General features: G+C 35.8%; 2 protein-coding genes and 1 non-coding gene across 4 annotated transcripts; 2 read left to right on the forward strand and 1 right to left on the reverse strand.

Moving 5' to 3' along the window:
• Window positions 1-5: 5 nt before the first annotated feature.
• Window positions 6-7,421, forward strand: LOC145228513 (uncharacterized). 2 transcript variants are annotated; one of them, XM_080093585.1, is made up of 11 exons: window positions 6-326; window positions 2,186-2,296; window positions 2,725-2,997; window positions 3,259-3,372; window positions 3,962-4,075; window positions 4,353-4,598; window positions 4,654-4,767; window positions 5,090-5,203; window positions 5,393-5,656; window positions 6,029-6,142; window positions 6,361-7,421. In XM_080093585.1, exons 1-11 carry the CDS (start codon window positions 80-82, stop codon window positions 6,396-6,398), a joined length of 1,749 nt encoding a protein of 582 aa, XP_079949711.1. In that variant the 5' UTR covers window positions 6-79; the 3' UTR covers window positions 6,399-7,421. The 2 variants fall into 2 exon arrangements, with proteins under 2 accessions (XP_079949711.1, XP_079949712.1); XM_080093586.1 differs by lacking the exon at window positions 4,654-4,767.
• On the forward strand, window positions 7,413-16,474 carry LOC145228511 (uncharacterized). The gene is made up of 17 exons (XM_080093584.1): window positions 7,413-8,637; window positions 8,960-9,196; window positions 9,254-9,367; window positions 9,724-9,837; window positions 10,896-11,168; window positions 11,383-11,508; window positions 11,690-11,800; window positions 12,054-12,314; window positions 12,456-12,566; window positions 12,651-12,764; window positions 13,039-13,302; window positions 13,925-14,041; window positions 14,103-14,216; window positions 14,630-14,893; window positions 15,400-15,513; window positions 15,741-15,854; window positions 16,017-16,474. The coding sequence occupies exons 3-17, from the start codon at window positions 9,310-9,312 to the stop codon at window positions 16,061-16,063; spliced, it is 2,202 nt and encodes a 733-aa protein (XP_079949710.1). The 5' UTR covers window positions 7,413-8,637; window positions 8,960-9,196; window positions 9,254-9,309; the 3' UTR covers window positions 16,064-16,474.
• Window positions 13,637-13,710, reverse strand: Trnas-gga (transfer RNA serine (anticodon GGA)). Its single transcript has one exon. It is a non-coding gene; the product is annotated as a tRNA-Ser (tRNA).
• Window positions 16,475-17,134: the final 660 nt, after the last annotated feature.

Below are 17,134 nucleotides of genomic sequence, written 5' to 3' on the forward strand. Positions count from 1 at the left end.
TTCGATTTGTGGTTTTCTGCTTACAAAACCAAATAAAGTCGAAAGGCGTTCAGTCCTGTACAATTGCTTGGCAGCATGGATGTGCGTTGGGCAAATTAAGCTTATTGGGTTGCACAGGAAACAATACAAGTCTGCGGCACATCTGATTAAAAACGTGCATCGCGCATCAGTTTGGAAAACGCTTTCCCACGAGTTTTTAGGGTCTGGATATGTGCTTGCAGCAGTTGAAAGTGCATTTCTTTTCAAGCTCTTGCAAAGCGTTATGTTGAAGGTTACATTTTTTGTTGCTGCGTTAGTTCTGATTTATTTCGCCAAAGACAAAATTGGTAAGCGACATCTGGTACTAAACTAAAATAAGTCCTTAATTCCTGTCAGTAATATGACACGCTATATGTTTTGTTAAAAATTGTGCCTAACCAGTAAGTACTACATAGCAGAGTTTTCTGAAAGCTGCATAAGTTTTAAAAATTGACTGTAAAGACTGAGTTTGTAGGCTTTTTTAAGTTTACTGGTTTGAGCTGAAATAGAGTTTGTCAACAGAAAGGTTTACTCTACGTCTTTATTGACATAAGTACAGATCATGTGTATTTCGACATAATTCATACATATGAATCGATGTAGTGTCATGTTTTAACGTGATTGTTTAAAAAAAGTAGATCATGTTGGCCTAGATTTCGGATGTTAACACAAATTTGACGTTATGAGAATTGGTTCTATAAACTGTGCTAATTTGTTCGTCAATCTATGAATGTAACACTTTTGTGACAGTTACCTGTTAAATAAAACAAATTTACGTCGAGTTATTGTTAAATTTATGCGATCTACTTTTGGACAAAACTTTAACCTTTCAATGCACTCAATGGAAACGTAATTAATAGTACAATGCACTCTTTTCGTTTTTTAAGGAAAAGACACTTCTACTTTCTCAACTACCTACTTACTTTCTCGATAGAACAACATCTAAAAACACACAGCTTTATCTTGTTTCCTTTCTACGAGTAACACGCCTTCTAATAACGCTTTACAATACAGTGTAGATGTAGCGCGTTCAACCATTATCTGACAATCGTTCCTTTTACTTTTCCAACGTTAAAACGTTGTGCAGCTATTTCCGCCTTGGCAATTGTTTTATTGGTATTGTGACTCTATGTTTTTTTAAATCTTTAGAATCAACTTAATCCAACTCCACTGAATACCTTTGACGAAAATTATCTGTTTTGTCTACAAATTTAAACAACCACTAAAACGGTGATTTGCCATAGAGTACAAAGCCTGTACAAGAGTACAAAGTCTGTGTCACGTCTTTTTAGCGCAAGTCGCATCTTTAGCACCACGTCAACATATCGTATCGCTCTTTCGCACAAGTGCCGTTTCGCAGAAAATCGACGTTCTGCAAACAGATACGCGCCGGCCTTTTTTACTTGCCTTTAACAAGCTCATGCAATATTATAAGTAGGAAGCAGCTATTTTTGACCTAAGTTTATGTATGAAGCCCGCAGTCTACCGTTACCAACCAGTCTGGTATTAACACCGCAAAACCAATACACGAGGTAAGTATACAATGTACGTTGCGTTGCCTACATTGGACGACTAAAATTTGGGATAGTTACTCCCTTTTAATTTTAGTCACAGACATTTGACCAGATTTTTAAGCCACGGACATTTAACAAGGTAAAACATCATACCAGATAAAAAGACGTATACTCACCGCACTCCTCGCAACCAAAATGGGACTTAAACGTGATTTAACAGTAGACCGCGATTGACTGGGCACTTCCGTTATTATAAAAAAACTGAAGCAAGACGCCCTCAGAATTTGCATTTTCGACGAAATTTGTCGTTGGCCGGTTATATCCAGGTTGCGAAGTCTCGCCCTCATAAAAAAGTTTTCCAATCAAGTTTCTCTGTTTTTCACTTCCGGTCGTGAAGCGATGTGCAAGACAGTCGCCCACACTTAACAATGCAAAAAGATCTAAACCTTTACCATTATCGCCTGATGCGATAGCCGGAGCATAGAGTAGCCTCTTTTTATCAATTTTTGCACGCACCGACCTTACGTAACCAGTGTGTGCATTCCTAGCTTTAAATGTACACAAATGTTATTACTTGGCTCTGCTGATTAAATTATGTGTAAAACAAAAACAGTTTTTCTTAAGACTAGTAAAAAAATTTAATGTATTTTTAGTGTACGCTCAATGTCAACCAAATCCTTGCAATACTGGAACTTGCACAGACCTTGACAACAGATACAACTGCAATTGCCTAAAAGGCACTGGAGGTTCAAATTGCGATTTAGGTATGTTTCATTTTTTGCTTGTTTTATTTTGATGTGCTTTTTCAAACACGTAAAAATCGATTCGAATCGAGTGATTCACAAAGCCTGGTAGTTAAACGTTGCAGATATATACTTCGCGCTTTAAAAAACGGCTCAAGTGACAACATGTAATGTTCCGACATGTGTGCATCCCGTTTGTTGAAAGACAATGAAAGTCGCTCTAGCGTTGAAAGAAGCGCTAATTTTTTCCCTACCACTACATACTGCTTTTCAGTGATTAAAAGTAATAATATATACATACATGTAGCTATAAGACCAAAATTGTTCAAAATGATTGACTTGCTAGTTATGTAAGTCAATTTCTAACGAAAAGTTGCATTTATTGATTCTGTGTGAGTATGACATTACAAACTACTAAACTCTCAACTTGTACCGTTACTTTCTCATAGTAACTAAGATAAGCGGGCAACGTGATCTCGGATCCCATAAATATGTCCCTCCTTATTCTAAAACCATGGACGTACCGTACGAGCAATGTGTAAACGGGACAGCGACGGAAATTTTGACCGAAGTTATAGGACAACAGGAATACCCCGACACCTTTCGCACAGCTCTATTGGGAATTTTTGAATGGGGATTTCGGGTTGGCGTCATCAGAACTGACCATTTATTTCATGGGTGGAATCAGAAATACGCAAGGCTACAATACACTGCATATTTTGGTAGGAAACTGGTTGGTAATCAATCAAGAAACATTTCATTTTATCAAACTGCTGTCAATTAGCAAACAAAGCTTAAAAATTATGTGCAGTGACTTGAAACAATACCAAACCTCATATTTCGTAACAAAAAGAAGAATCACTGAAACAAACGGACAATATATAAAAACTTCAGCATCTATAAAACAACACTTTTAGCAATTGTGTTTTCATGTGATGTGCGAGACTTTTAGACATTTTTTTAAAGTTGCTTTGCATTTACAGATTCAGCAAGTATGTTGCAAGAGCCCTGCGTAAATGCTAGAGGCTGCATTAATGGCAATACCGGTCCTGACTGCGTATGCCTGAGAGGTTACTGGGGAAAATTTTGTGACAAAAGTAAGTAAATTATCTTGTTTGCTACACTAGCTTCGTCAACAGGAGCCAGTTAGAACCTTGTGAGGTATTTATCTGCAAAGTTCATGACTTGCATCCTACATTCTGGATGTAGAGTTGTAATAAGAGACAAAAATCTAGTTTGTCTGCACACCTAGCCGGTCCAAATTTTAGATTTACATTTTAAAATCCTTGCAGAAACGTAAATTATGTTTGATGCCAAACACTAGGGCATTGTTTAATGTAATATTTTTTTTTTGCTTTTTAGATAAAAAATAGTCTAAATACATCGATTTTGGAGTGTATTACAACGTCACTTTTTTGATACTTGGGCCCTCCATATAATATAATTTTGCGTGCTGGTGACCGGACTAAAACCAAGGCGTCTAAACAATATTCTAAATTTATCGAAGTCGTTTAAAATGTATGTTAAAATCCCTAGTTTAATTGTCAGTTTACCTTATAAAGAACTTATTAACGCGTTGAACCAAATAATAGATTACTTGATAATTACAAGCAAGTAAAATGGAAAACATGACTTTCGTTCAGCAAAATCTCTCCTCTTTAATTTGTCTTCCGTTTTTTTTTATAGAAATTGTGCATTGCCTCGCGAAACCCTGCAAGAACTATGGAAGGTGTGTTGAATCGGCAAATGACTACCAATGCTTGTGTCCACCCTCGTATACTGGAAAAAGTTGCACCCGTAGTAAGTAAATTTCTTTGTGCACAACGTAATCAGAATAGCTCAAACCCACTTTTTGTGACAAAAGTTCAAATATGCCAACAGTAGCAACCTCGTCTCGACAAAAGTTTTGACACAGAAACAAAAAAACAACGAATATTCCAAAATGAAAAAGTAATATATTCTCGCTTTTAATCAAGCTGTGAAAAATGAATATACTGTTGTCCACTTTTACATGAAACAGGCTGATTTAATCGACATTCATTTGAGAAAGCAGGTAAACAAATCTTTTTATGTTTAGGATACATGCTTTCCAAACTTAAATACAGGATTACACCAGAGAGTAAAAATGTGACGGTGGTATATAACAGCTGCAAAATTGTAAAAGCCATCAAGTTGGAAGTTTCAATACGTAACAATACTTCCAATTTTGAGGAAGTTCAACAAACTGAGCTTTACCTGTGGGGTTTTGTTGTCAAGCTACCAAGTAATTGGAACAACTATCAAAATGAGACCATTTTGACAATTCAGTGGAAAGCATACTTTGGTGGGTTAAATTTATGAAAAAAATTGTTGAAAATGCGACATTATTGGTGTTTTAGAATTATTAAATTTTGACACCAGCCCATGTTGGAACGACGGAACGTGCAGGAATGCAGTTAATGGATTCGTTTGCACTTGTACAGAAAGATATACCGGGAGGTTATGTGACGTTTGTAAGTGAATTTGTGGCACATGTCTCTTAAACAAAAACTTATACAGAGCCCCTTCACTTATTTGTATCTGAAAACACGATATGAAAACAGTAAAGGTGATGTTTGTAAATTTAAATCAATCAATCAAAAGAGAAATATTTTAACGATGATGTTAAAAACAGGCGTAAACTGCCCAAAGGCGGAATTGGCTATATGTTTACTAGGTATTTATTTTGAAAGAAGTTGTTAATAATGGTTCTTGTTGCCACCTAACGTGTTTGTTTAGGTTTCGTGGAAACGAATGGTGATTTTTAGCATTCTTATTTCATTTGTTTTGTTCCAGATGTTCCTTTATGTGCCTCAGACCCGTGCAAGAACAATGGCACTTGCGTCGATACTCAGGAGTGGTTTTATTGCATATGCGCCAGACGATTCAGTGGAGTAAATTGCGAAATTGGTAAGCGTTTAAGATGTTTGTTGAACATTCATAAGGTAACAAGCAACCATGGAGCTCTTGGGTCGAAACTGTGTGCACTGTCATCAGCTTACAAATGATACAAATACTGTACAAAAGTAAAAGACTAATTTTTTGAAAACCGCTTTGCAGAAGCTGAGAGTGACTAATTTTTTGAAAACCGCTTTGCAGAAGCTGTAAGTGGCATTTACTCTGTTCCTCGACAATACGGTCGAAGAAACATAAAGTTCATAAAAGTACCCTATGACAGATGCTATCAAGATCTGGCTGCAGGTGTTTCTGCCGTTGTGTTGGGTGATAAAGATCTGCCCCATCGTTTCGATCAGAGCTACATAAGAATACAAAAACACGGATTTAAAGTTGTTGCAAGAAGAACACACATACGCTTGGGTCTGGGTAACCAAACATTGGAGGTGCACTGGAACGCATATTTTGGTGAGATATAAGTGAGATATTCACTCAAATAAAACAATAAGTGTGGGTTCATATTGAACTGGCATGCTTTTTAGCCAGAATTCGCATCTTTTTTACATGGTGACATTGAAAGAAAAATATTTTACAAAAAGTTTTTGAAACCAAACAAAAATTTTAGAAAACAAAATACTAATTTAGTCTTAGAGCGACAGGCAGGACGGTTTGTTTCATTTTATCAAGGTACACAAAGTATTAACTTAAAATAATTTTAAAAAGTAAACATATCAAGAAGTGTAAATAAGTATATATATCATAGGTTAACGTGAAACCAAACAAAGTTTATGCACAAATTTCCAAGAGGGAAAATCTAGGTCGAATTTATTTTTTTAACAGATGAAGATGCCATAAATACTAGGTTTTGTGACAACGGTGGAACTTGTCGAAACAGGTGGAATGGGTTCAAATGTTCTTGCCTTCCTGGATATACTGGGCCCAAGTGCAAAAGGGGTAAAGAGTCGTTATGCATCTTACTATTAATTTTGCAACCTGTAACAGTCTAAAACAAATAATTTGATAGTCCATGCCTTGCCATGTAGGAATGCTTGGTGACCGTCTAATTTGGTATGACGCCTTCGGATGGCCCTGACGTACCATGTCTTGTTGTTAAAGTTTTACCAACCAAATGGTATTTCGTTAAAAGTTGATTTCTGCTTTTTGTTTTCCAGTGATTTCTCAGACAAACGACAACTCCACAATGGTGTAATTGCAATAGTTTGATACATTTTTGTGTCTGCCTTTCGCTATTTGTAGCTTAAGCTATAAAATAGTAGATGATATCTATCAAGGGCAATCATTTGACATATAATTAATGCCCACTGTCTCACAACATTCTATACGGCGTTTCAAAACAACTGTGCTTCTTGTTGACAATTGACATAACCTGTATTTTGAAGATCGTAATGATACGAAACAACAGGAATAGTTACGTAACAATAAGAAGAACCTTGGAGATTTTTTTATAAACAAAACCAGATAAACAAAATATAAAGTTGTAAATTCAGGTTTACGTGAAAATAGCGGAAGCTACTCGCGTACCACCTGAAAAGCCTTCTCGTACCACTAGTGGTACGCGTACCACAGGTTGGGAACCCCTGCTGTAAGTGATATCGCTGTAAGTGATATGTTTTAGTTGGAAGTAAAATTGTTTCTCAATGGTTTTCAAAAAAACACCAAAACCGTTTCGATACCTTTTTTAAACCAGACAGAATCATTTTATACATGAAAACAGTCGAAAAGAAATTCTGTTTTGGACAACATAGAAGTAGCCGCAATGTTTTTTTTTAGTTAATTCAGTTTATTGTAGGAAAAAAAATAATTTGTGTATGACCAAAACCCGACTTTCCTTCAAAGGTATGTAACATCAAGCACTATATTTTCTGTTTCATTTTGTGTGCAATATTGACATCAAGATTGTAGCGAGAAAAAGCCATCGTTTTTATGTTTTAATACTTTCCCTTTGCCAACTTTCTGGCTAGAAATGTAAAGTTGGTTGCAAATTGTCATTTATTTGCTAAGTCTGTCGTACGACCGACTAGAAATTCAGCATCGATTCTAAATATACACCATCTATGAAGCAATTTGTTTTATGAAGGTGAAATATTACTCGTAACCTAACTAAACTACTTTATTTATTGGGTTCAAACAGGGGGAAAATAATAACTTACCTAACGAAATCTTATACAATCACTTGCCAACAAATTGATTTGATAACATATAGTCATATACAAATACATTTTTGTTTAGTTTGAGTTTAGTGTTATCTCGTACATATCTGTTTGTCTCTTGCGTGCAAATTTGTTGCAAAGTTGTGGTTGCATTTTTCTTTTGGTCAAAGTGCATATAACGAGCATTTTTTTTTTTAACTTTGACATTTCTCTTAACGGACCTGCATTTGCAAAAAAACATGCTTTTAACTATCGGCAATCAAGATGCTCCAAAACTTAAAAAAATCTTTCCCAAGTTGATTCTCTCCCAAATTTTAAATCCATTCACGTGATGACCAAAGCGTTTCAGCAAGACTTAAATCCACAAAAAAGGTTTGCGCGCATGTTTGGGAAGTGTTCCCCAATCATTGGGCGCTCATATTTGTTGCAATTGGTTCGCAGCAGAAGGTTGTAAAATGTCAAGGGTCGTGAAACTGATGGTTCTGCTTGCTCTGGCTAAATTAGCGAATTGCAAAGACGGTAAAAAATAACTACAACTAACTTTTCTCTTTAATATATTGGGAGTATGTTGAAATTTAATTCAACATTGTAAAAGCATAGAGCCAATAAATGATAAGCTGCAGACAGTGCACAGACTAGGTAATGCATTTTTTACCCTGTTGCTCCAACAAACTGGAGTGCCGTTGAATGGTCACACTAGCCAATGCGGCTGATTTCTCGTCACCAGCTGCACTGATGAGACCTTATAGGTCGAAACAAGGTGCACTGTTTGCAGCTTATAATTCAATATTGTTGTGTTAAAACGAAAAGTATCCAATTTATTGCAAAACTTCCTTATGTGTTTGCAAATTTATCTCGTATTACACCTCAATTTGTGGACAGCTTCAGAACAAAGATAAGTTTAGGTAGTTTTGTTCGTACATTCAGACATTTTTAAACAAACTTTGTACGGTCTGTGTACCTAAACTTGCACGTACAAGCATGTTGTAACACTTAATTACATTTTCTGCATCACTATAGCTTACAAACAGGTAATTGGAAGCAATTAAAACTAAAAACAACAATATTTTCCCCTGAAAGACTTAATTACGGTCAAAGTCCTTGTTTTGGCACCGCAGAAGGGAAATTTTTGTAATTCAAACATTGCACTTTGATTATTTACAGGTCTTGTGCATTGCCGTGAAAATCCTTGCAAACATCATGGAACGTGTGTTGAGTTACCTAATGGATACAAATGCGTGTGTCAGCCCTGGTTTGCAGGACCTAACTGCTTGTTAAGTAAGTAAATTGTGTTTTACACAAACGCAAGGTCAAAAATAACACATTCTATAAAAAGCAAATATAATAGCAAATATAAATAATAATAAAAAGAACAATGAAATTTGGCTAAAGTTTGTTGCGATAAGTTCAACGATTGCGCCTAAAGAAAAAAACTGTCTTTAAGTGGTACATATATCGTCTTCTCTCACTAACTAAACATTGAACAGAAAAACAAAACAATAATGATGTCCAGATTTTGTTAAACAAATAAACAAATTTGTCAAAAGAATAAACTGTCTTGGATGCTTGCAAATACATAAAATGCATTATTTACATTTAGCGTTCTATCGTGGAGAAAAGGATCACCAGCTCGCGTCCCAAAGTGAAAATGTGACGATAGTATATGCCCAATGCACAGCTGCAAAAGCTTTAAACATTGAAGTATCAATATCTAACAACACTTCCGGTTTTGAGGATGCTCAGCTTACTCAAAATCATCAGTGGGGTTTTGTTTTCACGTTGCCAAGCAAATTGAAGAGCAATCAAAATGTCACTGTGCGATGGAAAGCTTACTTTAGTAAGTTGAAGTCAGCATGCATGTTATGTATGCTTGTTTAATGATTTTTCGTTTTAGAAAAGAAGCATGCTTATTTGAATCCGTGTTGGAACTATGGAGATTGCGTGAACACAATGGCAGGACATGTTTGCGTTTGTTCGGAAAGATATACTGGAAGACTATGCGAAGTTTGTAAGTTGCGAAATTTTGTTGTATTGCAAACCAGTGTATTGGATGTTTTCAGTAGGATAAAAAAACTGACTACACCTTGTAGTCCTTTGGGTGCCTTTTGCATCAGTCTTTCTTTCTGAAAAAATGTTATCAGCAACGCTTCAATCAAACACTAACATTTACCTTTATTGTCATCGTGGTTCGTAAGTACCTTAAGCTTTCTCTTTTATGAGCCGAGGTAAATGTTGTTTTATTCTTTTGCGAATATAGTCTGAGCTGAAGTCTAATCGCTAAATGCTCTTAAACTAGAGACTGCACCCCTAGCGGATAAAAAGTTACTGTATACAGAAGATATTTTTAAATTTAGCAATTTTCAGATATTCCTGCTTGTGAATCCAACCCGTGTCAGAACAATGGAACATGTATTGAAATGCAATCAGATTTCCATTGCGAGTGTGGGGATCGTTATTATGGAACCCACTGCGAATACGGTCAGTATTGGATCGAATATTTGTAAGCAAACATGTCTGATTTCAGATAGTAAGCGATATGTATTGAAACATGAAACTTACGGTCGGTACTGGTGATTTAAAAGGGTCCTATTACCTAAAATTACTGACTAATGGAATTAATGTAGAGTTGAGCCAAATCGGTTTAGATCCAAATTCGAAGCTAATTTCAAAACAAATACAATAAATCAGGGCTCTTCAACCTTTTTTCTCGTTGTATACGCAATTTTCAAGCAACTTTGTATACCCTACACATGGTAATTTTTAATTGCGCACATAAAGTAAAACAGTCAACTAATAGTTACGGTACTTGCCTGGTCACGTGAATTATTGTTATACTAGACCAGGGGTAGATAACTTGTCGCCGTGAACATGCAAACTGAAATGCATGTACTGGCGGCCGTGATGTAAATAAAACACGGTACGTATTTGGATTGTAAAACTAGTTTGTGGGTCTGGAAAAAGTATTATCAGCCCAGAAGCCACTCAATCTACGGAACAAGCTAGAAATTAAATATCAGGCACTATTAGGAAGGATTTACCATTCGACCATTTAAAAAATCAGTTAATTTGGTTTATTTGACTTCATCTCAAAAAGTTCGAAAAATCCTATTTCGTTTTCGCAATCCGTTACTCCAGGAATGTTAAAAGTAAAATCTCCGAAAGTAACAGGTAGGTGCTTATTGCTTCATAATTCACATTGTTGGCGCAACAATCCCAAACTGACGCAATAATGTTCACAACAAGCAGGTCAGTCTCACAGGTCATGAATGACGATGCTATGCCTTCCTGCATTTCATACAAAATTGTGACCTTTAATAACACTGACCGCAGCTGTATTCCCTTCGTATACCCTTTTTCAGTCGTATACCCTAGTTTAGATGCAGTATACACTTGGGTATACAGTATACCTGGTTGAAGAGCACTGCAATAAATAACAAATGTTCTAATCTAATTCTAAACACAGGCAACTTGAATGTTTATTTTAATTCTTTGTTGCTTTTAGAAAAAAAGTACTTAAAAAGATTTGATTTTGACAGAACCTCGATCCATTGGGGATACAAGAATTCCAGCACATTATGTGACAGAGCCACCATACGATTTGGTGCAAAACATTACATACTATGACTGTTTTTCTGGGATGGCAAAAATGATTGATGTAAGTGTCAACGGACCTTACTGGATGCCAGAAAAATTTAATGCATCTGTCCTCGGTATTTACCCTTGGGGATTTGAAGTTAAGATATGGCGAACTGATCGAGAATTTGGATGGAGTCTGTTTAATGTAGAACTTCGGTATGAAGCGATATATGGTAAGTGAACCTTTTAAAGGACAATTAATCCCAACATAAAGACGGCCTGTGCTGTAAAACACATTTTGAGAAATGGTGGTTTGCATAACATATTTACCACTCTTTAAGGACAGTGGATGCCTTTGCTGTCTTGTTTGAAAAGAATCTTTAAATTAAACACTTGTGTGATAGTAAGATATGGAGGGTGGATAATCCTATGACTGTTGTATTGCAGAGACATTTGCTTTCCGGAAATCACCATGTGTTAACAGTCGGCACTGCGAAAACTACCTGGATTTAGGTGCAGGTGGTAGAAAGTGTTACTGCGACTCGGGGTTTACTGGAGAACTCTGCGAAACCAGTAAGGAACATGAACCGTTTCCAGTTTTTACAAGCTGATTTATAATGTTAAGCGCTAAATAGGATCAAATCTTTTTTTCGTTTGTGGTGTAATTTGAAGCACCTTGTTTGATCAAACGCTGTATTTCCAACGTATTTCAAAGTTTGCATGTAATTTATGACATATTTCACAATATTTGCAGAACTCAACTTTTGCCAGCTTTGGCCATGTTATCAAGGAGACTGCGTGGAAAACGCAATCGACTACGAATGCAAATGCCGTCCAGGTTGGACTGGTCGAAACTGCAACATTAGTAAGTAAAGAGAAGCAGAAAGATAAAAAACATTTGCCAACAGACTTCAAGTGTTAAGCTCTTAGTGCTCAGATTACATTGCTATTGTAGACTACACACGCTGTTAGAGTATTTTTGTCTGTTATTTAAACCAATTAAAGGCAAGAAAAAAACAATATGTACATTATTATATATCTACGTCTAAACACAGTGATTTCTTTTCTGATGAATATACAATTACATAAACACACAAAAAATGACAAACTTATTTTAGGTTACATAAGTGGCCAACAAGTTGTCAGTAACCACAACTGGACTTCCAACACTGCAATATGGACAGTTGTGTACAATCGGTGCCATAGTCCAAATGCTTCAACCGTCGATTTGTCAATACGTGGTCAAATTGCAAATTTCGTCCATGTCCAATTACAAGAAATTCGTACCGGTGGTTTCATTGTGTCGCTGACTAGATACAGTGGCAAAGGAATCCAATGGGAGCTTATTGATATTATTGTGGAATGGAAAGCATATTTCAGTAAGATTTAGAAAAACTCTAAAACTACAGACTAAATGTTTTGAAGTAATCAAAACAAGCAAGGTGTAAGCTTCCAACACGACAAAACTTAGAACCTTGTGAGATCTGGCAATTTGTTGAAACATCTTAATGTTTATGTAGATACTCCACAAGAATACTATCCATGCACATGGCGCGGTCAATGCACAAACACTCTAGATAAACATATTTGTACTTGCATCGGGCGGTTTACAGGAAGTGTTTGCAAAACCGGTTTGTTCGTGTTTTCTTGTTTTAAATGTAAACCACAGTCAAAGTAATACATTTTTTAAAGCATATTATTTGTTGCAATTGTAGCGTTGCCGTATTGCGATAGTCAGCCGTGCAAAAATGGAGGCACCTGCGTGGGCACAGAATTTGATTTCAAATGCTATTGTGCAGCGGGATTTGGTGGGAGCAGATGCGAAAAAAGTAAGTCATATAGGTTTATGTATTCGTCGTGGCACCAGAAAAACGGCAAAAACAACATCAAAATGAAGTTGCTATTTCTATTTAGTTACAGCTACTAACGCTATACCATAAGCTAGACCCACAATTAGCTAAATATCGGTAGGTAGCGCAAAGAGCTGAATTATTACTTGGCAGCCCAACAGAGGTGGCGTGAGATTTGGTGTATAGATCTTCCTTTCCTTTAAGTCAGGTAAATTAACGCAGCAGTTTTATTGTCATATTACTTTGTGTTAAGGTACCGTCCAAGGCGTTCGTGATATTAGAATGAGAAGACGTAAAAGAGGGGGTGAAAATTTTGTAATTCTTTTCGATGAATGCTACATTAAAAAACCGAGAAAAGTTAAAGTGGAATTCTTGAACTTGGGCAATTATCCAGACTACTACTATACTCGAGTCTATCATGTGTACAGTAACGGGTTTGCAGTCTCAGTGCATCGTAATGCTAGGATACCCAGAAAACATTCACTCCGTTTAAAGTTTCGATTTACAGCTTTTTTCGGTGAGTGATTAAAATAAATTTTAAACAAGAGTTTTGTGTTAATTTTTGCATTTTCAAAGTTTGTGCAGTGATATGTTAGTCGTATAGCCGTGCAAAATTGTTTTCTGTATTTTTTTCTTGATAAAACGCCCCTTAAAACGTATCACAAGTCACAAAAACTACTTATTATTCATTTGACTGTTAAAAGTGATGACGAAAGAAGTAGAATTGTTAGGCATCCCAAATTCTCTAACAATCACTTTAGTAAAAATATGTCATGTACGCCAGATCTACTAAAGGCGTTGTACCGGTCTCCCAAGCATTCCCTATGGCAAGGCACAGACTAGAAAAATCTAGCCTGCGGTGGGATTCGGACCCACGACAGGAGTCTTTCCGGGACTCGCGCTCTACCAACTGAGCTACACAGGCTCAGTGGAGAAAGCGCCGAAAGTCGAATCACAAGCACCATTGCCTGCCTTGTATGCTGCACATGTCAGCCATAGTTGGTACAACGCCTTTAGTAGGCCTGGCGTACTTTGATTTATCAAAATGTATGCCGTGATCGCTGGTCTGCATCGACGCTTCAGGGCTGATCGCAGTATGAATATGTTCATCTTAGCAAAAATACATGTTTCATTTATAGATTCAAGAAATTATACAAACAGCCCATGTCAAAACGGAGGTCAATGCTCAATAACTAACGAACACAATTATACGTGTAATTGTACGTCTAGGTATAAAGGAAAACATTGCCAAGAAGGTAATGAAATAAATTTATGTATGTTATATAACCTTTGATTTAAACAATAGACAATTTGCAGAGATTCTCAGATGTTCTACTAGGCCCTGCAAAAACGGTGGTGTCTGTGTGGATAAAGTCAATGGATACAAGTGTTTTTGCGCGGAAGAATACGGGGGCAAAGACTGTTCTTTAAGTACGTTAAACGTAAAATTAGTTTTTTAAAAGCAATGGTTATAAGTAGATAACTGTCCTTTACGTCCGCAATCAATCTATCTGATAATATCGCAAAACATAATGGTAAAAAATGGAATGTTATCATGTTTCGTAATCAAGTACTAAAAATCTACCTAGAAAAGAAAATCGCCTAGATTCACTAGTACACTTTCAATAAATTAACTCAAAATTACAACTTAACATTTTGAACTTTCCGCGTATCAGATTGAAATAAAAATTAAACAAGATGTGTTCTAATTGTATCTCACGTTTTATGTGTAATGTCAAAGCTAAAAAAATTGTTGATTAAAATGCGTCAATATTTCCAAGTGAGCAATATTAGTTGTATATTCTAAGTTGATTGAAAAAAATCCTTTGCAATGTTTTTTACAGAAATTCTGAATGGAAGTTACACATTTGTCAGACATTTTGGTTTAGAGGTAAAAACGTATACCAAGTTAGTCTATAAAACTTGTCATACGGAACTGCCAAAAAAAATTACTGTCACCGCTTTGGGGAATCAAACACTACCTTTTCGCTACGGAGTAACCGACATAGACATACGACCATATGGATTTGGTGCTGAAGTAACAAGGGCTGATAGAACCTACGGCAATGCCGAACCAACAGTCACCGTATATTGGAAGGCTTTTTTTGGTAAGATTTACTTTTCTGAGCAACAAAAACGATATTGGGCAGTATACTCGTTTTGGCTCAGTTAACCAAACCTAACATGATACCTCTTTTACATGCTGATGCAAATAGACTATTATATGCTTAATATCAGCTCCTTATTTCCGCCCTAAAGCTGAAAAAATGGGGCGGCCTGCATAATTTTTTTAAAATGCTTATCTCGGAACACTATTTGAAGAGCGAACTTATACAAATTCTAAAATCATAACGGTAACCTGAAATACTTAGCTTTAATTGGTTAATGTCAAAAGACATTTTGGACACAATAAGTACTTGAATGATCGTTTACAGCCCAATGACATAACGTTATTTTTGTCTGAGAGTTTATATTGGTTAGAAAATACAACTATGAGTAGTCAGTGTTTAATGAAATGTTGACACTGTTAAGAACCCAAAAGAACACTTTCTACGAAAAACTAAAAACATACCGAATATATTATTTTATACGATTGTTTTTTTGTAAACAAAAGTTGCAAATACCTTCAACAACAATTTTTGTGAGAACGGTGGAACTTGCCACAACAATAAGAGTGGATTTGAGTGTTCATGTCCTCCTGGATTTATAGGAAACAACTGCGAAAGAGGTAAAGTTTGCAAAATTTTTACTCTGTTCCGTTTAAATTTTATACAGCTAGATGTACATGAAGGAACTTCGTGTGTCAAAAAAGAGTTTCTGCTTAGCAATAAGTTTAAAACATTTAAAATCTGCTTGTTAAGTTTCTTATCGTGTATTGTTATAGTTTATTGCGTTTTGTTCATTCAAAAATTGATCTAAATTTGTTTATTCCGTAACTATACTGTTTGGTTTCAGTCGACCTTTGCCAATCCAATCCATGTCTTAACGGAGGCAGTTGTTCAAATGGTGCAAAAAGTGACTTTCTTTGCGAATGTTTAAAAGGATTTGTGGGAAGAAAATGCTCTATCGGTAATGCTAAACAAAACGTACAAAACCCTCAATAATTTTGTTTCCTGTAGGACTAAGTTATATGAAATAGGTGGAAATATTTAGCTACAAAAGTCTTTAAAAGGATATTGTATAGAAATTTTGATGTTAAATCGTAATTTACATTCTGGTTTTATTTTGCAGACATTTCCCACATAGGTGTCAGAAACTCTACAATCGTTTTATCATAGTCAAACGGCACTGCTTTTAATCAAATTGACATTTGTTTAAGATTTAAGATAGTGTTATCAGTGACTGTTGTCTAGTAAGCTTTATAGTCAAATAGTGAAAAAAAGTATCCGCAACAGTTTGTTCTGATGAGGATAAACGAAAAGTAAAAAAATAGAACTTGGTCCGAAAATATATTTAATATATGTCACCTAATATTGTTCTCTATTTCGTCGCAATCTTTCTTGTATATATTCCAGTTTGCATACACAATAATCATGTTCATTTTTTATGTCATATGCTGTCGCCTTTTGATTAAAAACGGAGAGTGGTAGTCAGCGTATAACACTTAAATGTGACAAATGTTTATCATATACGAGTTTTTGTTCATGTCATATTTTCATTGAGATTAAATGTGAAGGTATAAATTCTAATTTAGCCGTGGCTTTTGTTCTTTTTTATTAATCAGTGTAACAGATAACATAAAGATATATCAGCAACATCCCTTTTTATCACTAAACAAATACAGTAATATCCTGCATCGTAACAAAACACGCAACTAGAGGATATTTGAACAGAAGTTGCACATCGCACTGTTAATAACTTGTCATTAAAGCAATTTATATGTATTCTGATGGTTTAATGAAACATTTTGTTTTAGGTTGTACAATTGTGCCATCGAAAGTTAACTAAGCGTGGGAAATTTAAATCAATTTAGCTTATTGCTGGTAAATGCGTGTCACCTAAAATTACAACAAAAACATCTTTATGAGACAAAAGTATTTAAGTTAGTTGATAAGTTGGTCACAAAATAATCGCATTTTTTCAAGCTTTCGGTGGTAGATTACTATATTTTGGATCACTTTTATTTGAACTTGCCCCGGGTCGCATCTTTGCAATTATTCGGCTTAACTTAAGTGTTCATGCATTGGGTTTCGGTCTTGACATGACGGGTGATTTGTAACACCGTGTAAAAACAACAACAAAGAACATGCGTCTAGTATAGTGTCCTATGGCGCAATTCTTTTCGTTTTAGCGATATGTTGTTAATGCAGGGTATTCTAAAGCAGTGGTCGGCAACCACCGGTCCGCGA

This window comes from Phallusia mammillata, chromosome 5 (assembly GCF_965637545.1).
Source record: "Phallusia mammillata chromosome 5, kaPhaMamm4.hap1.1, whole genome shotgun sequence".
Lineage (NCBI taxonomy): Eukaryota > Metazoa > Chordata > Ascidiacea > Phlebobranchia > Ascidiidae > Phallusia > Phallusia mammillata.

What these genes read in the sequence shown, in the direction of transcription:
- LOC145228513 (XM_080093585.1), top strand. Translation starts at nt 80, where the DNA reads ATGTGCGTTGGGCAAATTAAGCTTATTGGGTTGCACAGGAAACAATAC. An exon ending in ACAATACACTGCATATTTTG is followed by an intron (nt 2,998 to 3,258) that starts GTAGGAAACTGG and finishes TTGCATTTACAG; the next exon opens with ATTCAGCAAGTATGTTGCAA. An exon ending in TGGGCCCAAGTGCAAAAGGG is followed by an intron (nt 6,143 to 6,360) that starts GTAAAGAGTCGT and finishes TTTGTTTTCCAG; the next exon opens with TGATTTCTCAGACAAACGAC.
- LOC145228511 (XM_080093584.1), top strand. Translation starts at nt 9,310, where the DNA reads ATGGCAGGACATGTTTGCGTTTGTTCGGAAAGATATACTGGAAGACTA. An exon ending in TGGAAGACTATGCGAAGTTT is followed by an intron (nt 9,368 to 9,723) that starts GTAAGTTGCGAA and finishes AGCAATTTTCAG; the next exon opens with ATATTCCTGCTTGTGAATCC. An exon ending in ATATTGGAAGGCTTTTTTTG is followed by an intron (nt 14,894 to 15,399) that starts GTAAGATTTACT and finishes TGTAAACAAAAG; the next exon opens with TTGCAAATACCTTCAACAAC.